We start from the raw sequence: 23,340 nt of genomic DNA on the forward strand, positions 1-23,340 counted from the left end.
GGGGTTGGGTAAGACCAATCAGAATCGGCCCGTGGGCGGGGTTACGGCTCGTGGCGCGAAAAGTTTGCTCCGCGGACTTCCCTTCTCGCTGGGCGACGCGGTGCGGTGCGCGGTTCCCTGAGGAGACCGGGCGGCGCGAGCGGGCGTTGTGCTGCTCCCCCGGGGCCTGGACTGGACGCGGCGGGGAGCGCGGGCAGCGGGCAGCTCGGGCGAGCTTCTCCGTGGTGAGTGCGGCTGGGTTGCCACAGACCCCGCACGCGCCCGTTCGGCGTGCGCGCGGACCCCTGGCCGGCCTGGGGGGCTTCGGGCCTCGGCTTCCCACGAGCGCGTCGTCTGGAAAAGACCCGCACCTTTTCCCCGATGCTGGTAACCCTGGCGATGGCGCCCAGCAGAGACTCTCTCTGAGCCACGTCTGTGGCTTTGGGGTCCCGGACACCTCACTCAGGTCTCCTCTCTAGGTCGGTTGCCCTCGGGTGGACGTTAAGCCCGGGTCGCGGACGAGAACGTCCTTCTGCTTCCGCGGGTCTGGCCTTGTCGTAACAGTAGGAGAAAGTGGGAGCCCTAGGGCTTGCGCTGCGAGAGTCCCGCGATAAGGACATTGTAGTTTCCCGTAGAAGGTGGATAATCGTAATTTCCTCGCGACTGTATTGTGTTTTAGAGACGGGATTTCTCTGGGTAGCCCTGGCTGTCCTGACACTCACTTCGGACCAGGCTGGCTTCGAACTGGAGACTGCGTCTGCCTCTCAGGCGCTGGGATTAAAGGCGTTCTTGATCACACCCCGCTTTTTCAGAATTAGATTATTTATTTACTTGTTTTTCGGTTTCTCCGGACAGGGTTTCTTTGTGTAGGCTTGGCTGTCCTGGAACTTACAGAGATCCGATTTATAATTTTTAAAAAGCTGTATGAGAGGGCAATATTTGGATGTTAGGAGGTTTCTGAATTCCGTGGAGCTGAGGGCAGTCTTTTGCATTGAATTGTGAATTGCAGACCATCGACTTATGCTTAGGATATAAGTAAAATGCTGACCTCTACATATGAATGCAAGAAAGTAGCATTATCAGACTTAGAATCATTTGGCCCTAACAAGTCAAGTTCTGCCACTTGTCCTCAACATTCCAATTAAAAGAGTCAAGTTAGGATCTGCATAATGACCCAACCAATATGGGCCCTTGACACCCAGCTGGAAGGGAAGAACCTGCTTCCTCAAATTGTCCTCTGCCTCCACATGTGTGCTGTGGCACCCGGCGCACATACACACAGGGACAAAATTAATGTTTTTTAAGGGCCAAGTTAATAATGAGAAGCAGAAAGAAAGGTTTCTTCAATATTGCCATCTGGGGATGAGAGAGCTCCAGTGTTGCCAACCCTCCCTCATCCCATATTCTCAGTCCTAATGTGAGGGTAAGGTTTAAATGAAGGGCAGTGATGGGCCTTAACTACGACCATGGGCTCAGCTTCCTCTTCTTGGGGGCCTTCTGACCTGTTGTTGCTAACCCTTCCTGGAAACAAGCCCCTCTGGCCTCCCCTGGCTTCAGCCTTCTTCAGGATGAAATTCCTGGAACAACTAAAATTTCTTGGGGTCCGTTGTTAGAAAGTAGGATGGGCATGGGTTTATTGTACTGTATTTTCTCAGCTTCTTACTGATTGTCTTAGAACAGTGCTGAGCACATAGGCCTCAAGTACTGTTGGTTGAATAAAAAAGATACTGTTGTCTCCATCTTGTGGATTAGGAAATTTAGGTCTGGTGGACCTGTTATTTTGTGGTTGGGAAGCCTTACTATGATAAGCTGGCAGAAGGACATGCTCTCAGACATAATGTTGTCCAGTTTCACACTTATTACTATCTATAAGGTAGTTTAAGAGCAGTCATTGGCTGTTCAGAGTTAGGGCTGTGTTCTGGAAAACTGGACCTGTTGCCAAGATAACTTTTACCTTTCATTAGCAAATACTTATCATCTACTGTGGATTTAAGCACATTGTTCTGGGATTATTTGAAAGAATTAAGTGAGATACATATGTCAGCAGTTTTGGCTCTGGGCTTGCAGCAGCAACAGAGGAAGCTGGCAGAACACTGGCAAAGCAGTTTTCTAGGAGAGGGAGCTAAGGAGCCCTCATCTCTGTTCTCCCCTGTGGAGAAGTTAACTTAGGTTCTCATGCTTATATGACAAACACCTTACCGAATGAGCTAGGTCTTTATCCCATGATTTTTTTTTTAATGTAAGTAGAACAAGACACTTGATAAAATTCATCACCACTCCCTCAAATGCTTTATTTACACATTCATGCCTCTATTTATTTATTTATTTATTCATTCATTCATTTATTCTGTTTCTTTGTTTGAGACAGGGTTTCTCTGTGCAGCTCTGGCTGTCCTGGAACTCGTAGACTAGGCTGGCCTTGAACTCACAGAGGTCCACCTGCCTCTGCTTCCCCAGTGTTGGAATTAAAGGTGTACACCACCGCCATCTGGCTTGTAAGCATTTATAATTTATTTTCTTACATATTGGGCCTCCAGTTTCCTTGGATTTAATTTCCAACAAGATTGACTGTTTCCTCAAAAGAAAAGTTACTGAGCGAGGCATGGTGGCACATGCCTTTAATCCCAGCTCTCAAGGGGATCTCTTATAAGTTTGAGGCCAGCCTGTTCTACATAGTGATTCCAGGACAGCTAGGGCTATGTAAAGAGACCATGTCTTGAGAAGGGAAAAAGAGAGACAGATAAAAAAGAAAGTTATCAGTTTAAAATGTGTGGGAGTGGGATTGATTAAAAAAGGCTGAACTAAGTCAAGGCAGAGACTGACTATATCTTACAGCCTGTCAGAGCCATGCCATCCTATCTCACGAGGCAGAAGACTAGACAAACTTTCTCATGGGTTGGCAGGCCATTGCCAGATCGAAAACAGCACTGCCAAATCTACAGGTAAGTAATGAAGCTCTTTGATTGGACTGCAAAATGTAGCTTCACAAGCCTGTTAATAGTTTATATTTAAACTCTTCTACTCACTGCAGATTGAGGTTTAAGGGACAACAGAAGTCTTTGTATGATACAGAAAGATGGCCGTTAGTAAAATTTGATGTGTGCCATAATGCCATCTACGTAGGGTGAATTCTTTGATACTTTAAAAAGATGTTGGTACTGTGTCCTTTCCAACTTGCTTGAGCACACTCGTGTGTGGGTGTGGTGTGTGTCTGTGCATTTGTGCGGGAGCAGGTGTGTGTTGCACTACTTTTATTCTTTGGGAATTTCATACTATGTATCTTGATGTTCATCATCCTCTGCCCACTCCTCCCATCACCACTTTCCTATCTCATCTCTCTCTGCCCACTTTGAGATTTCTTCTTTGTCTTCTTTGTCTTCTTTCTCCTTCTTTACCAGACAAGTTAAGTTTGTGTTGTGCAACTAGTCATGAGAGCTGCTATGGGGATCACATTATTAAAGAAGACCGACTCTCTCTCTTCCAGCAGCTGTCAGGTGCTAATAGCTACTTAGCTACCTTCCCTCCTCTATGCTAGGGTTTTGTCTGTCTAGAGTTTGTGAAAGTCTTGTGCATGCTGTCACAATCACTGTGAGTTCTTATGTGCCCCTGCCCTATTATATCTGGAAAATACTTTTTCCTTGATGTTATTATCAGCCACCTCTGGCTCCTGAATCTTTCAGTCTTTCATGAAGATGCTTGAACCTTGTAGAGACCCTATGCTTTATTGCTGCAGTTCCTTTTGCTGAACCCAGAACTGGCCACTTGCAGCTAATCTAGTTAACGAGCTTGCCATGGGGATTCCTGGATTCTCCTTCCCAAATGCTGGATTCTCGGTGGTTGCCACACTTACCTGGCTTTTTCCACGAGTGCTAGTCTGTGTTCTTGCTTGCTTGCTCAGCAAGCACTTCATCCACTGAGCCATCTTGCCACTGCTTAGCAGTTTAGATGTTAGTATTATTATCGGGCAACTTTCCAGCCTCCCGAAGCCTTCATTACTCTGTGTCAGTAGCCAAGATAGTTAAAAAACTGCAGTGATTTTTTTGAACCAATTTTGTACTTTCACTGGATGCATTGTTTTCTCTGTAAGATAATTGGGGAGTTTAGAGAAACCAGTTAGAGGATTTTCCAGTTTAAGAATTATCTTTTAGCTTGAGAAATGGCTCAGTGGTTATGAGTACTGGCTAGGCTTTCAGAGGACTCAGGTTTGATTCTTGCACATACATGATGACTCCCAGTGTCTGTGAACTTCGGTCTCAGGGTGATCCAGTGCCCTTCATGAGCACTGCACATACATGTGGTATGCAAGCAAACATTCAGGCAATGAATGAATCAAGACGTTTAAGAGGGAGCTGGACAGCCATGTCCTTTAAAAGAATATTGTCTTCAGTGCCAAATTCTAAAAATCTTTTCCCACTTTGATGATCATGTTTCTTTGTCACTTTCTAGAGAAATGTGTATGAAAGTCAACGATTGTTCCACTGAGATTCACATCAAGGTTGGACAGTTTGTCTTGATTAAAGGGGATAATAATGAAAAACCCTATGTTGCTAAACTGATTGAATTATTTGAAGATGGTGAGTTTGGGCCTAAAATGGGAGCCTTATCTTATGGGGCATGGTTGCAAACTATGCAAGAGGGGGTCTGCTGAGTTCTCTTTGTCCAGGTGCTGGCAGAACACTGTAGACTATGAGGCGGATTGTGTAAGGAGTGCACTTTAGATGTTTAAGTCATAGGGAGGTTTGTATAGAATTTGGCAAGGTGGGGAAAAGCTATGCTTCTTTCCCTTGCCTATAATCCTGGCACTTAGAGTGCTGGGGTAGGTGGATCCCTATTCAGGAGCTGCCTACTGAGGGAGGCTTTCTAGAATACCAGCCCCTACTCACAGCTTCTTCCTGCTGTCTGGGAAGGTAGGAACTCCAGAGGGAGGATCAAGAAGCAAGAGGGCTACACAGAGAAGCCTGTCTCAAAAACAGAGAAGCAAGAGTGCAATTTGAAACTGTATAAAACCATCTCTCCCTAGGGATATAGTTGAGGGAGTCCTGTGGAGGTTTATATGCCTAAAAGGGACTATGAAGAACAATAATGACATTTTTACTCAACGCAGATGGGAGGAGGAATGTTTGACAAGCATGCAGAGAAACCTCAAGCTACAGTTTACTAGAGAGGGAGCATAGCAGCAGGCATGTGAGCTTGAGGTGTGAAGACTTGAGAGGCCTTATGTGGTACTTCAATTGCTTACCTAATGTCTCTGCAGAGTATAGAGGACTATGATGATACCCTTGAAAGTCCTTTTGTTTTAGAGTGTTCAGGATGGTAAATTATAAGAGTAAAGCCAAAACTTAAAAGCCTTGTGAGAACTCACACCTTTTGTTTGTTTTTTTAACATTTATTTATTTTCTTTATTTACTGTATGTGTGTGTATACAAGTTCATTATAGTCTGCATGAGAGAAGTCAGAAGACAGCTTGTGAGAGGTGGTTCTTTCCTTCCACTGTGTGGGTTCCAGGGCTCATACCAAGTACCTTTACTTTCTGCGTCTCTGTACTAGCCCAGTATTTTTTGTTTTGGTTTAGGCTTTGAGACAGTCATGTACCCCAGCCTTTAACTTGTGATCCTCCTGCCTTTGCCTCCCAAGTGCTGGAGTTAGATATGAACCACCACACCTAATTGGTGGCCTTCTTAATAAATGTTAATTTGTTAAACAAAAAACAGTCTTTGATAAATTAAGTGGCTATAGTAAGTCTGTTTTCCATCCCTGGAGTGCTGGTAGACACTATAAAGGAGAGCACTGGGCTGGAAAGATGGCTCAGGCTTAAAAGCACTTACCACTCCTTCAGAGGATCCAGGGTCTATAACTCCATTTCCAGAGGAGCAGCTGATGCCCTTTTCCAGCCTCCGTGGATATGGCATACAAGTGGTGCACATACATATGCAAACAAAACACTCATACACATCCAAGAAAAAGAAAAAAAAATCTTTTTTATAAAATGTGGCACTCACTTTTAATCCCAGCACTCGGGAGGCAGAGGCAGGTGGATCTCTGAGTTCAAGGCTGAGTTCCAGGACCGCCAGGACTACACAGAGAAACCCTGTCTTGAAAAACGGAAAAAGAAAAAAAAGTTGAGTGATGTAAAAAGTGTGCTTGTTGAGTCACTTTGCTGCTGATTGGTCCTTTGATCACTGACAAATTATATTAGATCCCTGAAGCTTGGTTTCTTAGCCTGGAAGGGGGGTAGGTATAGCACTTGCTGTATAGAGTTACAGGAGTAGATATACATATTGCATAGTGTTTGGCCGGGTAGTATTCAATGACCACGTGCATTGTTTACCTTCCTATCTGATCTCCCCTTTCCACCTCATCAATCTAGGATCTGAAGTTCCTCCCAAGAAATGTGCCCAAGTACAGTGGCTTGTCCGATTCTCTGAGATTCCTGTGTATAAAAGGCATTTGTTAGGCCGGAGGCCTGATGCACAGGAGATCTTCTGGTATGACTGTTCTGACTGTGATAACAACATTTTTGTGGAAACCATCATTAGCCCTGTTCAGGTAGGTGGTGCCTTAAGTCCTGTGTTCTATCTGAAGTTCCTACACTGTCCTCAGAAATGTTACTAGTTCTAAATAATGTAAAATTTTTCTTATCCTCTCTGTTTAGCTGCTTGCCCCATCACTGACAGCACACAGAGCATATGTTCTGGACCTTCCAGAGAAAGTGACATTTGAGTTATGACAAGAAGAAAGAGCAGGAATTAGAAAATGTGCCTCAGTGAAAACTGATACGTAGCTATAATTCTGGTGAGCACAAAACATTTGTAAGGCTGACTGTAAAAAGAGGACTCACCTTGAATAACACAGGACAAAGAGTGCTGTAGCAAACTTTGCTACCGGATTTTTGTATTCAGGAGCTGAGCTGCTGGATTTTTTTCTAGAGCTGATTTCACGTTACAGAGTAGAAGATTGTACTCTCCTATGAAGTTTGGCTTTTGGTTGGGGAATTGCCTTACCAGTTGGCCAGAGAGACTTGTCGGACCTGGCTGTAGTAATCTATTTCGAGGTTAAATGAGTGGAGGCGGGGAAGGTAGATGTTGAAGTTGAAGCAGCAGGGCAGGTAGGTGTGGAAAGTGTACTGGTCCACTTCTGTCAACCTGACATAGTGACAGTTGTTTAGAAATACCTCAGACTGGCCTGTAGGCCTGTGGAACTTTTTTTTTTTTTTTTTTTTATGAATGATTTATATGAGAGGGTCCAGAGCACTGTGTGTGGAGCACACTCTCCTGGGTGGTAAAAACCTTAAACAGCATTCATTCTTCCATGGCCCCTGCTTCAGTTCCTGTCTGTTCCCTCAGTGATGGACTGTGCTCATGACAGCAAGCTTTAAGGTGAAATAAACCCTTTCCTCCTTGAGTTAGTTTTGGTCAGTGTTTTATCATAGCGACAGATAGAAGCAAGAAAAGAAAGGCAGAAAAGAAGAGAACATGTGTTCAGGGAACATGCATTGTTGGGAGTTAAGCAAGACTTATTAAAGCCAGGTTCTGCTTTAGTGTTGTAACGTCTTTTCAGGAACACGAAGCACTCTGAAAGTAAGGTGGGGCATGATCTTAGAAGACAAGGAAAAACACTTTAAGGGCCGGGTGGTGGTGCCACATGCCTTTAATCCCGGCACTTGGGAGGTGTTAGCAGGTGGATTTCAGAGTTCAAGCCAACCTGTTACACTGGAGTGAGTCCAGGATATCCAGGGCTACACAGAGAAACCATGTCTCAAAACCAAAAAAGAAAGAATAGAAAAGGTTTCAGTCAGCTGAGCAGTGGTAGCACATGCCTTTAATCCCAGTACTTGGGAGTCAGAAGCCAGCCTGGTATACAGAGTGAATTCCAGGAAAGCCAAAGCTATACATAGAAAACCTGTCTTGAAAAAAAGAAAAAGGAAACTGTTTAAATCAGCTAACCTTGTGAAATCAGCTGTGTGAAATCACTGTTAATTGTTTGACATGTTTTGGGAGTCAGGCCTAGGTGAATAGATTGGGGATGGGGATCAAGCAAGGAGTGGGCTAATGTTTGCTTGAACTGAGATAACAGCAGGCATGAGAGGGAGAAGCCAGGCTCAGGATATAGTTCAGTTAGTAGGGCACCTGCCTAGCATGCATGAAGCCCTGGGTTCAGTCACCAGCACTACACAACCCCACTGTGATGGTCCAATCCTGGAATCCCAATACTCGGGAAGTAGAGTTAGGATCAGAAGTTACAGGAGACCCTGTCCAAAAGAAGTAAAGCCAGTAAGAGAAGGGGAAAGAGTAATTTGCTGGGTGTGGCGATACACAAGGGCTGGTAGATCTCTAGTTTGAGGGAGGCCAGGGCTACATACTGTCTCAACAAAAAAACAAAGCCAAAAACACCACAACAATAGCAAAAAGAAAAAAGAATAATTTAGATTCCATCAAAATCCTCAGACTATTCATGGCTTTGTAAATGCTCAGCGTATCAATGTGCTATGTAGTATCTCTCTCTCTCTTTAGATATAAAAGGTAGCATTTCATATTAAGATGTGAGCCTAAATAGATTTCACTGCAGCCATGATGGTTCTCCTTGGCTGTGTAGTCTTACTTTTTTCTTGTTCAACTCACTTCCACAATTCAGGTAGTGGCATTAGCCCCAGATGAAGTAATCCCTATGGACCAGAAAAATGAGGGGACACTGTTCGTGAAGCTGTCCTGGAATAAAAAGAGATTCACGCCGCTGGCACCTGAAGTACTTGCAGCCCTGGGAAAGCTAGAAGATAGCCCTGATTGCAAGAAACCTTTGGAAGCCAAAATTAAGAATTTAAAAAGGCGTCCTTGGACCACAACACAACAAGTGCTCAAAAGGATTAAATCAAGTCACTCCACCTCCAAATCTCATGAAACTCCTGTTCATCCTGTCGCCCCCAACTCAAGCAAACCAGTGGAACTTGGTGGTGAGTGTGGTTGTAAATAGCTTTACCTCAGTGTGCTTATGCCCCTTTGTAATAAACCAGTCTTCTTCCCCGATCCTCTGCTGCCCAGTGATGTGTTTGCTGCCTCTCTAGTTGGCTTTTTCTGGATGTCATATTGTTGGAACCACAGTCTGGCCTTTTGTCTGGTTCTCTTCTCTTAGATTTCTCCATTTGGGAGTCATCCCTATTATTGCCTTGTTGTTGATTTGTTCCTTTTTATGGAAGCTCCATTGTATCCATGACCACAGCTTATTTCTCTTAATAGAAGACATCTGAGCGGTCTTGGTGGTAGATATCAAACTCAGATATCTGCCTATCTTGGCTGAGAGCTAAGATTAAAGGCCTGTGCCACTTCCCCCAGCAAGCTCCTCATCATGACCGTAGCCATTCCTGCCTGCCATCTCCTTAGTTAGACATTACGTCCTATGGAAAGTGTCACAGTTTAATATCATTCACCTTTTGTTTCTTGCTAGGACCTAACATGCCTTGCCTTTTTTAATAGTTCAGCTATATCTATGAAGGGCTATAATTCCTGTTCTCATAATCCTGGCAGGAGTAGAGCAGATCTGCTGGGAGGTACACACCTTTAACCCCAAACCCCCGGGGAGGCAGAGGCAGAGGCAGGTGAATCTCTTGAGTTCGAGGCCAGCTTGCTCTACAAAGCAAGGCCAAGACAGGCAGGGCTGCTACACACAGAAACCCTATCTTAAAAAAACACCTACCCTCCCTACCCCCCCCCCCAAAAAAAATGAAGCAGATCTGTATGTAATAATTGCTTTCAGGAATCCATCCTTTATCTTGGCAAATACAATGTGGGTTTAAAAAGAAAGGGAAAAACTTGGGGTTGCGTGCTCTTGCAGTGTTGCCTTGGGAGGAAAGCTTGATTACTGAGTACTTATCTGTAAAAGCTGACCTAGAAGTCAAATTCTAGATCCTGCAGATGAAGCTCAGTGGTGGTCCTGGGTTCAATTCCCGGTGCAGAAATATGGAAACAATATATAAAAGTTCATGTATATTTCTAAATAGGAAAAGCCTATGTGAAGTTTAGGAAAGAGGCCTCTTGTCCTAGAAGAGAACAATATGGGCTGATTCAAAGTGTGAATAATTTCTCTTATGATGCTTCAGTTTCATCATGAGATTGGGGCTTATGTATTGCCAGGTATAACATTCCACATTGTCTCTAGGTTTTCCCAGGAAGCCTAACACGAGGCTATCTCGGAAGATCTTATGTGACTCCTTGGATTCTCAAAAAACATCTAAACGAAAAGCACCCTTCTCTGAGACAACCTTACCACCTAAAAGGTCTCGTCGGCCTGGTGAAAAGAAGACCTCTTCAGTTTTGAAAACTCGAGGAAAAAATGGACAGGCTCAACTCTTTTGTGCTAAAGGCAGGATGACTCAGGGAGCCCAAGGCCCAGTTATGATTACCAAAGAATTCAGGATGGAAGGGCTGCTCAGCCCTGTCAGGAGCAAGCAGAGGTCCTCAGTGGTGCCTTCTGTGGTTCTGACGCCAGAGTACATTGGGAGGTAAGCAGGACCATTGCACTGACAGAGAGCAGCCTGAGATACTTTATGTGATGGGAAATGAGTGTTGTGGGAAACTTCTTAGTCTAACCAGACTAAGAGAATCTCAGGGTCTTTCAGAACCTGGATCTCAGTAAGTTATGTTCTATGTCTTGGACCCAGGAATCTATTTTGGGATGGTGGGTGTGGTGACTTATTCCTGTAATCAGGAGGCTGTGGCAGGACTGATGTGAGTTCAAGGTTAGCCTGAGCTACATAGTGACACTATCTCCAAAAAGAAAGAAGTGCTTTTCTCGTCAGGTGTCATTTGGGAATATTGATAATTATTTTTGAAACTATGCTGCTTCACAGTCCTGGATTTCATTTGTTGGCTATAGCTTTTTGCCACAATTTAATGATTTTTTTTTTCCCAATTAGGTTGTTTTTTTTGTTTGTTTGTTTTTTGTTTTTTTTAGTTTTTTAATGGACTCTCCCTTAAGTATAGTAAATGACAGTAGCTTGAACACGCTTTGTAATCTGCCACTTTTGAGAGTTGTACAATAAAATTGTGACAGACTAGAAATAACATGATTTTCAATGTTTCTTAAATAGAAATCCCTAGCACCGTGCATATAATAGGTTGCTCAATAAATATTTTATGCTGAGTGTGTTTCTACTAGCTTTGAGACTTTGCAAAAGATGACAGAAAAAAAAAAAGACAAAATATATTGGAGAGATTAATCCATTTTGATCTACAGTAGCAGTGTGATAAGTCTGATTTAAATGATGTGTTAAAAAGCTTTGAGCTTTTTAGCAAAGTTTGATGTAATTGTGTCCAAAGTTGCTATAAAAAGAATAGGAGCCAGAGAGACCTGACTACCAGCAGTACCTTCTATGATCCTTGGAGTTGCAAATGCCTTCTTTATCCCCGTGTGATCACCTTGCAGGGAGGTAAAAGAACAAGAAGCTTACCAAGAATCCACCCTTGCCTCTCACCGTGTCCGTCGACGGAACTCTGCCTTGACTGTGAAGCGGATTAGGCAGCAGCTTTGGTAAGACCCCCGACAAGCAGGGCAACCCCGCTTCCATCTGTGGCCACACCTTGTCCCTTCATGTCCCTTCTACTTGAATGGGGCTTGCTTTTCCCCTAGCATTGTTTTACAAGTAGCACAGTTTGAAAAGGACAAGAAAAGCTAGCCTAGTCTTGTGGCCCATCACTGTTGTTCCCACCAAGTCTGGGAGTGTGGAATGCCCAAAAGCATTAAGTTTAAACTCGATAGACCTTTGCTTAAATTTGGGCTTCTGAAACTGACACTTGGGGAGGATTAACATTTCTAATCCTTATTTCCTTATGAATAAAGTAGGGAAGATACATAAGCCTTAAATTTGTTGTGGGATTTAGTGGAATGTGATGCTTTTAGCAGAAGTGAAGCAAACCCTATATTGCTGACAGTGGAAGAGATTGTAATACCTCTATGCACACTTTTATACAGTACTTATTAAGGCTTGAACATCAAAGACTAGGAAATAATTAGTCTCTACCACTCAGGCTTCTAGATGGTAAGAAAAGTGACCACGAAGAAGAAGAGCACATGTCCTCAGCTGAGGTGTCAGACTCCATGAGTGAGGAGGAGGAAGAGGAGGATTTCATTTTCTCCCTTCCAAAGAGAGGTCCCCAGCAGCAGTCCAGGAACCGAAGAATGGCCTCTAGGCCATCACTGCAGAGCCCCTCCACGACACCACAAAAAAGTGTAAGCTTCTTGTGGGTTTGTTTTCCAGTGGTGTCTGCCTCTTATAACATTGGGTTTGTAGCACAGTTAAAGCGGTCCATCACCAGACAGCGGGCATGAATGGACTTAAGCAGTGAAGATTCTTTCCTTGTGTTATTTTGTTTTACTTTTTAGATGGGATATTGTGTAACCCAGGCTGGCCCCAGACTCCAAGATGTGCAAACTGCATGTACCTTGCTCAGGGTGATTTGGTTCAAGTTCCTCTTAAGAGCTAGAGTCCGACGGCCAAGAGCCTAGCCTCCTGAGGGAAGTACAGACACTAACCAGTCTGGTATTTGCATTTCCCTTGGCACACAAAGGGAATTGAATCCCAGGCTGTGCTTGATGCAGCTGAGAAACCAGGAGAGCTGCTTAAGTGTGGTAGTGAATGTGCAAGAGCAAAATGGAAGGAAGTTCCTGTGGAACTCTTAACAGCATTAAAGATGTTGGTGTTCTCATGCAGAGGTGGGTGTGAGAAACACTAGGGTTACACCACTGTAGAACTCTTTAGTATACAGTTAGGAAATGCTTGCTTAGAGACTGTTCTCCATTTTTCCAGATCGAGATGGAGCTGAGGCTGAAATCTGAGAACAGGCTCTAGGGAGGGGAGTCTGCTAGATCCCATTTGAATACAGGTGCAGAAGGCTCCCTGTTCTGATTGTTCACATTTCCAAAAGTCTTCTTGACTTCTGGTAATCTTCCTGTGTGTAGGCCTTGTGTTTTCTCCCCAGTTAATAGATAAAAGACCTTTTTAAGCAGTGGAAGTCTGTGCACTTTGTGCCTGAGGAAAATGCTTGCTGGTGTGGACATCTTTCCAAACCAGGAAGAAAAGTGAGACAGCATTGGTCTGTTGTGTAGAGTAGCCATCAGGAGTGAGCCTGTGGGGCTGGAGAGGTGGTTCAGAATGTGAGAGCAGTTGTTTGTCCAGAGGACATGAATATGATCCCAGCTCTCAGTGGCAGCTCACAACTGGCTCTAATTCCATTGGTGGCAAACTCTTCTAGCCTCTTTGGCCACCAGGCATGCACATGGTGGACAGACATACATGTGATAAAACATCTTGCACGTAAAGTAAAGGTTTTTGTTTTGTTTTTAAAGAAAGAATAGGTCTGTGAGTGGGAGCAGTGACCAAAGGATTTGTAGTAGAAAGATCTAGTGATATTTTTTTTCTTCCAAGTACTGGGTTGTAGATTAAGGAGTTGCTGAGTCAAAGCTTGACCATATTTTCAAATAAAGAAAAAGATCTCCGGAATCACACATGACCAATGGCTCCTCTTCTTGAGCAGAGTAGCTTGAGTTTCCTAATAATTTTTAGCTTTGAAATACTAGTGAAAGGCCAGGGATAAAGCTCAGTGGCAGGACACCTGTATAACATCTATGAAGCTCCTGGGGTTTTGTTTTGTTTTTGAGACCATGTCTAACTGTGTGGGTTTGGCCTGTGTCTGCCTCCCAGGTGCTGGGATTGGCGTGTACTACCAGTCCTGGCTGAATTATATGAATATATATATATATTCACATGTGTTATTCTTTCTTCAAATTAACTGTATTCAAATTCCAATTCCATATAAATATTAGAAAATACAGGTCATGTTTGGGCCATGAACAAGATGTTTAATGTGAGAGAGTGGGATACAGAGTAAATAATTTTTCTAAAATGAATATTGAAAATATTTGTCCGTTTACCAGTTCAACTTGGTGTATCCTGGGTGGTTTGTTTATTACAATTTTGTAGTTATTAACAATGATGAAAATACCAATAAGGACTCAGGATCCAAATGATGGCTAGTTCAGAGAGGCAGAGAAAACACCCAGCTGACCTTCCTTCTCAGCTCCGGCCCATATAGAAAAAACCCAAAGGCTCACTGGTACAACTGACAGCCTAGGAGGAAAAGACCAAAAAAACCCAATGTCCACAGCTTGCTAGTTCAAAGCCCAAAAAGCCAGGAAGCTGAGGAGCTAAAGCCTAAAATACAGTTTGAACTAAAAGTTCTTCTCCGTGCTGTCTTAAATACCCCTCAACTCAAAGTCCCTCCTGCTCTTTAATCGCTGTCAGCTGGTTTCTTGCTCAGCCTCTTGATGTAGGGTTAACTTTATTAGATCCAGTGTACAGAGCGCTCTTAGATTACAAGCATGTGCAAGGGCTGCTGAACCATAATCACCTGGTTGCAATAAAACAGAAAGTTCTTGGATTAAAGGTGTGTGTTAGGGCTCGACCACACCTAACAATAAAGAGGGTTTTACAGTTCACAGTTTTTGGGTTCACAATGGGATCAAATATCCTGCAACACAGTTTATATTTTTAACTACAGCGTAATCCTAGAACACCTCATCATGCCATTCCTCAGATCCGAGACAGAAACCTTGCTGTCCAGGAGCCAACTAGTGTGCTTGAAGAGGCCCGGCTCAGGTAACTGGGGTCCTGCTTGGACAGATAGGGGTGATGGGGCTTCCTCTGTCTTCATGTAAGTTGGAGGTTCTTGGGCCAGTAATACTAAACATGCTGATGGAAGACACTAAGACCAAACTCAGAAAAACCTCATAAACGGCTTCTGGCTGAGCTAGTGCAGACAGAAGGAAGCACCTCCAGGGGTGCGGCCATCCTCTCTGGAGTGGGATGTGTTTCTATGGCTGGTTTCGCTTAACTCCAGCATCCCGAGCAGGAGTTCTTCTAAGATGCAAGATCCTAGATCCTGTCAGAGATGAAGGTTTTTGGAAACTAGTAGGTTTAGGTCTACCCAAGTGGTTTTATTGTCAAAAGGGGAGGTTGGGTGAGGCATTTAGGAGAGAGGTCAGAGGTGAGGCATTTCCTTTCATTCATATAGATTCCGTAGAAGAGTCCTTCCCATTCAGTTGGGTAGATGGTGAAAGACTTTTAAAGCCTTCCTTTTCTTCCATCTACCAACTGTAGGCTCCATGTTTCTGCTGTACCTGACTCTCTTCCCTGCCGAGAGCAGGAATTCCAAGACATCTACAACTTTGTGGAAAGTAAACTTCTTGATGGGACTGGAGGGTGAGTAATGCTGAGTAGCCAGGCTTCCCCAGGGTCAACAGGGTGAGCCTAGAAGACTGGAATTCTGCCTTTCAAAACTAGTGAGGTTCCTGATGCTGCAAGGCACTGGGTTTGATCCCTAGCACTACATAAACTGGACCATGGTGGGGAGGCAGAGAGAGGCAGGAAGTTCAGGAGTTCAAGGTCATCCTTGGCTACATAGTGGGCTTGAGACTAGCTTGGGCTTTTTGGGATATTTCAATTTAAATAGGAGTGGCTTTTGGGTAGTCAGTTTCTCATATAGTCTTGACTGTAGAATGAATGAGTGTCTAAACAGCTCCAACTCTGATCGTTTTCCTAGAGTAGTCTTTCACTATCCTTTCTCTCAGGGTTCTTGCTCCTTAACATGCTGTGGATGGCATGGACCCGGCCTGTGTGCATTGTTTTCTTGCTCTAGGTGTATGTACATTTCTGGGGTCCCTGGAACAGGGAAGACAGCCACTGTGCATGAGGTCATACGCTGTCTGCAGCAGGCAGCCCAAACAAATGATGTTCCTCCCTTTCAATATATTGAGGTCAATGGCATGAAGCTGACAGAGCCCCACCAAGTCTATGTGCAGATTTTACAGGTAGGCAAAGTTATTTGGGGTTTGGGGAAAGAGTTTCTTACAAACACATGGAATAGGAAAGGCTTACTTAATTTTACATGCTCTTCATACATTTATACATAGGCGGCAAGGGTGATCCAGGTAGAATTTTTAAGACCTTGGTCTAGCAGGCTAGATTTTTATTGATATATTACATGCCAGCCAGGAAGCAACTTCTGGCTCATAAATGACATGTGTAGTGTCCTGGCATTGGGTGAAAACCTTGTTCTTTCATTAGCTGTCACCTTGGAACAGGTAATATCCCTCCAGGAAAATGGACTAGAGTAAGAGGCAGAGAATATGAAGTAGCTTCCTTTTATAGACTGTATTTTAAGATCAGGGGAATGGAATCATTACTATTTACTACAACAATTGCTTTTCCCCTATGCAGAAGCTGACGGGCCAGAAGGCAACAGCTAATCATGCGGCAGAACTGCTGGCAAAGCGATTCTGCAGTCGAGGGTCTCCACAGGAAACCACTGTGCTGCTTGTGGATGAGGTGAGGTACCCCTGGGATGACAAGAGAAGGAATGGCTGCGCAGCTTTGCTGTCCCAGGAGCAGTTGGCGCATAGGCAGAAGTGCTGGCTCCCGCGTCCACTCAAGTCTGTCCATTGATCTCCTTCCTGATTTTAAAGTGTGTGGGGGCAACACATGGGCTAACTCAGTGGAGCAGGCTGTCACTTACATGTCCTGGCTCACTGTGACACCGTATATATGTCCTCTTCTTTGGCAGCTCGACCTTCTGTGGACTCACAAACAAGATGTAATGTATAACCTTTTTGATTGGCCTACTCACAAGGGAGCCCAGTTGGTAGTCCTGACCATTGCTAATACCATGGACCTGCCAGAGAGGATCATGATGAACCGTGTGTCCAGCCGGCTGGTAAGCCCAGGGTATTCTGCAAAAATAGTAATATAGAAGACCAGGAAATATGACTTCTGCCATAATTACATTTTTTATGTTGGAATAAAAAAATACATTGCCATTTTCTACAAGTACCATACCACACCTGTACAGAGAAACCCTGTCTCAAAAAAAACAAAAAAGATAGAACTGAGTGATTTTGAGAGCTACTTTGTCCTGCAAGATACTCAAGTCACTTAGGCAGCAACTGAAAGGAAAAATGGGAAGAAACTAATAGATTATTATGTGGGACTTGAGAATTAAGCTTTGGGACCTGAAGGTGATCTTCCTTCCCACCCTCCCCGCTCCAGTCTGGACAATAAAACTTATTAAAACTTGTTCCTCTGTCATCTTGGCTCTTCAGGGCCTCACCAGGATGTCTTTCCAGCCCTATTCTCACAGTCAGCTGAAGCAGATCTTAGTGTCCCGACTCGAACATTTAAAGGCCTTTGAGGATGATGCCATCCAGTTGGTAGCCAGAAAGGTAAGTCACCTTCAGGGAGCTCCTTATACCTCTAAGCCCCTCAACAAGTCCTTAACAAGTCCTTAAGCCCCTCAACAAGCACCTGTTGTGTGTCCTGTGCTAAATACCGAAGGGCCAATGGTGGGGCAATTCCAGGACTTGGAGGACAGAGGCAGACAGATCCCTGAGTTCTTGTCTGTTCTGGTCTACATAGGAAGTTCTAGATCAGCCAGGTCTAAATAGTCAGTGACTGTCTCGATGGATGGAGTGATGGAGTCAATAAAGACAAACTCCTTAACCTTATTTTGTTATATGATTCTTTAGAAGGCCACAATGGATTCTGGGATCATGTACAAACTAACTAACCTTAATACAAGGTACAAGCTGTTTTGTGTAAAAGGATCATTTAGTTCCATGACAGCCATCTAGGAAGGACCAAAACCCTGAAATAATGAGGTTGAGATAGTATAAGTTCAATCCTTAGAGCCTGGTCAGTGTTAGGCCTGTTTATATGGAATGATCTAGTCTAAAATGCAAGGCTGTATGCACTCACTCACTCACTCTTGTAGTCGGTCCTCAAATCTAGGGCTCAGGGTGGAACTGCTTTAGTTATTTTCTTGTTGTCAGTGTTGTCTTTAGGCCTCAGCCTAAGCTCTTGAATTCATACTGTTCACCACTAGGGTGCTGTTTTACAGGGTGAGGATGGTGATAGGAGGCAGGAAGTATTTACAAGAAACCTTTATCTGTAGAATGTAATAAGCTAGAGAACGGGAAGACCATGACACTTATGTCTCTGTTATTAGAAGAAGGGCTTTGGTATACTCAAAACATTAAAAATAGCTTATCATTCCACTTTACAGAAATAAGTGCTTTGTTTGTTTTTTGAGACAGGATCTCACTTTGTAACACTGGCTAGCTTGGATGCTGTACAGATGATACATCTGTCAAACTCACAGAAATCTGCCTGTCTGCTAGGATTAAAAGCATGTACCACCATGCTTGGCTAAGATGACTATTTGTAATATTTTTGTGTATTATAGACATACATAGTTTTCTTGGTTTATGTGCCACAGTTTTGGAAGGAATGGATCCTTTTAGAGGTAATTTGGTGTAGTCCGATGACAGGTGAATTTCAGGTTGCTAATGAGTACTGAGAATATAAGAACTGAGAAAGAAGTCTTTATAGGCTTCAGTGATTCTGAGAGGTTCAAGTGATCTGGGTAGGTATGGCAGTATACTCCTATAAGCACTTGGGAAGGTGAGGCAGAAGGATTGCAAAGTCAAGGCCAGCTTGAGCTACACTGGGATATTCTATCAAAACTAACAAGCAAGTAACAATGAAACATCCAAGTGTTATTCTAAGTCAGTATTGGAAAGAGTGGAGGGTTCCTTGAGAGAAAGGCTTGGAATCCATGGACTTCTAAGTAAATGAAAAGGGACAACAATGGCATATTTTGTTGGCATTATGCACTGGTCTCATTCACCTGTTCCCACAATTTTGATTTCTTCCTTCCCTCCCCCATTGTAATTCTCTTGGGCATTGGTCAAGCTGTTCTCCCAAATTTACTACATACTGCATGAGGTCTTATCTCCAAGTATGTTCTCCCTCTCGGTTTCGATGACTGCTTTTGAGGGCACACAGAATAAGACGACTTGGGTTCTGGTTTTTTGTTTGTCTTTGATACTGGGTCTCTCTGTGTGGCCCTTGCTGCCCTGGAACTGTGTAGACCAGATTGGCCTTGAACTCATTGATCTACCTACCTCTATCACCTCTCCCAGCTGCCACAGAAGTCAGAAAAGGGCTTTAGGTTCCCTAGAAACTGGTGTTACAGGTGTTTATGACCACTCTGTAGATGCTAAGAACCAACAAGTACTCTTAATAAGCATCTCCTCCTTAAAAACAAACAACAAACCCCACTTATTTCCTGAATACTAACACTGGGTATTTCTGCCCTTTCCACTGGCGTTATCTCTAAAATCATGGGACATCAGTTAGGGATGGAGTACTAGTGTTCCAGACATGGTACAGTGATGTATTCCATCTTCCACAGGTTCCCAGGCTGCCCTTAACTTTGTTCTAAGGCCATTCTCAGCACTATCTTATCTTTTTAGCTATGCATAGAGCCAGTGGTTGTTGACCTAAGGTGAAATGGCAAAGGACATTAGAAATAAAATGTTCCCTCTTATAGGTAGCAGCTCTCTCTGGAGATGCCCGGCGCTGCCTGGACATCTGCAGGCGTGCCACAGAGATCTGCGAGCTTTCCCATCAGCGTGGTGACTCCTTGGGCCTGGTGACTGTGGCCCACTTAATGGAAGCTATAGATGAAATGTTCTCCTCTTCCTACATCGTGGCTATCAAGTAAGACATCTGCCTGCTGCCTGCACTTCTGAGAGGGTCTGAGGAGAGCTCACAGCCTTGGAGCTTTGGAAATAATGCTTGTTTCTCAGATTTAAATCTTTCTATCCACTGTGAGCTCGAAAACATCTTTAGACCTTTTAGGAAGGCAAAGCACCGTCCTTGAGTAACAGCTGAATGCTTATCGACTTTTATTTAAATATCTGTTGAGTACAAACCCTACAGGAAAGTCATGTCTATAGTCCTGGCACTTGGAAGGCTAAAGCAGGAAAATTGTCACAAGTTTAAGGGCAGGCTAGGTTAAATAGTGAGTCCCTTTTTGGGGGTGGGTGTTTTTTGGTTGGTTGGTTTTTCGAGACAGGGTTTCTCTGTGTCGACTCTGACTGTCCTGGAACTCATCAGGATCCGCCAGCCTCTGCCTCCCAGTGCTAGGATCACAGGCATGCACCACCTGCCCAGCTACACAGTGAGCCCTAGGCTAGTCTGGGCTACACAATGGGACTCTCAGGGAAGAAAGACAAGAGTGACAGCAGTAGGGGGAGAGGTGGGTTAAAAGCACTTGCTACTCTTGCAGAAGACTGATTCAATTCCCAATATCTACATGTCAGGTCACAACTGTCTGCAACTTCAGTTCTAGGGATCCGACACCCTTTTCTAACCTGCATGCACACGTGCACACGCACAAAATCTTTTTTTTAAAGGCTACATGGATAGGGAGCACGCCTTAGTGAGGCATGCTCCACTCCCAAAATGTGTAAATGTGTTTTGTTTCTATTTATTTTTACCCATTCCTTTATTTTGAGCTGCAGGTATAATTCTAGAAGTAGTTCCTGTCTTCCCCCATTTCCAAAAGAACATTTTCTGTGTCAGTCTGAGACTTTGGGAAAACTGAGGAACTTTGTCACGAGGTGCAGAAAATGTTTTCCAGTGTTTTCTTTCCTTGAGTGCTGCATGCAGCCTGTAGAATTCACATCTCTTGGTTCCCTTTAAGAAACTGTTCCGTCCTGGAACAGGGCTTCCTGAGAGCCATTATTGCGGAATTCCGTCGGACAGGACTAGAGGAAGCAACGTTTCAACAGGTAATTGGTTGAATGCCATTTTTTCTGAAGCTTCAGATATGGGTCCAAAATTCTTAGAGTAGGTGGGAATTTAACAGGCTGAGGTTATATATACTTCAGTAAGTAGTATGTTCACTCTGGGTTCAGTTCCCCAGTGCCACATAAACCAGCTGTGGTGAGGCCTACCCCTGGTACAGGGCTTTGCGGCATCGGCTAGGTCTCTACATTTAGTCATCCTGGGCTACATATCCAGTTTGAGACCAGCCTGGAATGTGCAAGGCCTTGTCTTTTAAACAAAGCAAACAAGCTGCGACAAAACCCAGGAGTTACTGTTAGCAGCTCTATATTCCAGATGCTGTTCTGGCATTTTTAACCATTGAACTCTCACTGCCTGGAGACCACGTGGCTCTGACAGTTGAGAGTCACTTCATACTGATGAACTGGTGAGGTGTGTGCAGTACGTTTAAAACGTTAAGCAGGCACATGGTAGTTCACACCTATAATCTCGGCACTTAGACGATGTGGCCGGGGGGGTACCAGAAGTTTGAGGCCTGACTGGACTACATAGTTCCCATCCAGCTTGACTTTGAAAAGACTAAAAAAGAGTGACGTATCTTGCCCTGTCACATAGACAAATGATAGAACAACAGGGTTCAGATCAGCCCTGTCATGCTGCTTGTTTGCCATCACTTGCATCTGTGCAAGGCCATCTACTGATAAAGCATTTGGTATCTAAAGCACCAAGTGCCTGACTGGACCGACCGACTGACTTGGGGCTGTGTCTTACTGTAACCTTGGTTGCCTTGGAACTCACAAAGATCTGCTAGCTTCTGCCTCTAAGTGCTCCCACTAAGGATGAGAGCATCACCCGCCCTGCCCCAGGTGCCCAATTTTTGCAAAAGATGATCAGATACAAACTTGGGGTGTTTTTCCTAACCTTTGCTTTACTTTTGCTATCTAGATATACAGTCAGCATGTGGCTCTATGCAGGATGGAGGGACTGCCTTACCCTACCATGTCAGAGACCATGGCTGTGTGCTCACATCTGGGTTCTAGCCGCCTCCTTCTAGTGGAGCCCAGCAGGAATGACCTACTCCTGCGAGTGAGACTCAATGTCAGCCAGGATGACGTTCTCTATGCTTTGAAAGAAGAGTGAAGGGCTTCTCGGATTTCTGCTGTTTCTCAAAGAGCCTTATTTATTTACTTCTTCAGAGTGTTTGAGAACTTTATGGTTACATATATATATATAAAGATATATGTATAGCATATTTGTATCTATGTAAAATAGTTCTGGTAGATTTTTTTATGAACTTGGGTACGCTGGCTGCCTGTGGGAAATACCTGGCGGTTGGTCAGGGGTGAGAGGAAGACTTCACTGTATGCCATGATGTGCTAGATTTTAAATGACACAGTAAAACTGATTTTACAGAAAACAACTGGTGGGGTTGGGTGTGCGTCACAGTGACAGCGCCCCTTGCATGCAGGAGGCACTGGGCTCATCTCCCAATGCTAAATGCAAGCCAGATGCCTTTAGCCCTTCTGTGGTGGCACACACCTGTAACCTCGCAATTTGGGAGGCTGAAGCAGGAGGATTACTGTTGGCTTGATTGTAGCCTGGGTTACCAATAAAATACTATTTCAAAGAAGCAAATGAAGAAATACTATAGAAATGATAGGTAATATAAAGATATAAAAGTTACCACTCATAGCCACACACATGTCTAAGTGGTTAAGGAGACTTGCTCCTGTAGAGAATCTGGGCTCAGTTCCCAGCACCCATTAGCAGCTCAAAACCATCTTTAACACCAGTTCCAGGTTATCTGACACCTTCCTCTTGTCCTCCAAGGGCACCAAACATGTACATGGTACATAGATATGCAAGCATACATACATACATAAAGGCAAACACCCAGATGTGTTTTGTTTTGGTTTTTTTGTCTGGAGACTGTTTCTCAGTGAAACAGATCCCTTGCTGTCCTGAACTCACTTCGTAAACCACTCTGGCCTTGAATTCAGAGATCTACCTCTGCCTCCCAAGTGCTGTGATTAAAGGCATGCAACACTCAGATTTTTAAAGCAAACTTAGCACTTATCAAATCCTCTGACAATAGAAAATAGAAGCTACTTGTGCATGGTGGCACACGCCTATGATCCTAGCATCTGGGAGGCAGAGGCAAGGAGGGTCTCTGAGTTCAAGGCTAGCCTGGTCTACAAAGTGAATCCAGGACAGCCAAGGCTACACAGAGAAACCCTGTCTTGAAAAAAACAAAAGGAAGCTACTTAATATATCCAACAGATATGCTTGGAGGCTGGGGAGATTGCTTTCTGGTAAATGTCGAAACCCTGTTCATCCCCACACTACTGTAAACAGGTGGTCATGCGCACCTGCAATCCCAGAGCTTGAGGTAGACACAAAGGCTTATCAAGGTTATCTTCAGCAAAAGCAAGTATATATAGACACCTCTCGTAGCTTGCTTTCTATTGCTGCAACGAAGACACTATGACCAAAAGCAACTTGAGGACAGAAGGGTTAATTTGGCCTACATACCCTACTCACAGTCTTACCGAGGGCATGTACTGTTGTGCAGAGAGCCAGAATTGAGTTCCTTGCGCTTACAGATACCTGGTGGCTCACTGCTGCTGGTAAGTCCAGCACCAGGGTATCCCACGCCATCTTCTGGACTCTGAGGGCACTTGCACTTGTGT

The 23,340-nt window shown here is 44.1% G+C and overlaps 1 protein-coding gene across 2 annotated transcripts; it reads left to right on the plus strand.

The window, feature by feature from the left end:
- The first annotated feature begins 36 nt into the window (after window positions 1-36).
- Window positions 37-22,070, plus strand: Orc1 (origin recognition complex subunit 1). 2 transcript variants are annotated; one of them, XM_021660608.2, is made up of 17 exons: window positions 37-224; window positions 2,815-2,921; window positions 4,426-4,553; window positions 6,347-6,525; window positions 8,611-8,926; window positions 10,129-10,471; window positions 11,395-11,499; window positions 11,997-12,198; window positions 14,526-14,623; window positions 15,125-15,226; window positions 15,663-15,834; window positions 16,244-16,351; window positions 16,587-16,736; window positions 17,122-17,241; window positions 19,410-19,579; window positions 20,568-20,655; window positions 21,596-22,070. In XM_021660608.2, the coding sequence occupies exons 2-17, from the start codon at window positions 2,827-2,829 to the stop codon at window positions 21,788-21,790; spliced, it is 2,571 nt and encodes an 856-aa protein (XP_021516283.1). In that variant the 5' UTR covers window positions 37-224; window positions 2,815-2,826; the 3' UTR covers window positions 21,791-22,070. The 2 variants fall into 2 exon arrangements, with proteins under 2 accessions (XP_021516283.1, XP_021516290.1); XM_021660615.2 differs by having other exon boundaries at window positions 14,562-14,623.
- The last annotated feature ends 1,270 nt before the right edge of the window (window positions 22,071-23,340 follow it).

This window comes from Meriones unguiculatus, chromosome 12 (genome assembly GCF_030254825.1).
Source record: "Meriones unguiculatus strain TT.TT164.6M chromosome 12, Bangor_MerUng_6.1, whole genome shotgun sequence".
In the NCBI taxonomy this organism is placed as follows: Eukaryota; Metazoa; Chordata; class Mammalia; order Rodentia; family Muridae; genus Meriones; species Meriones unguiculatus.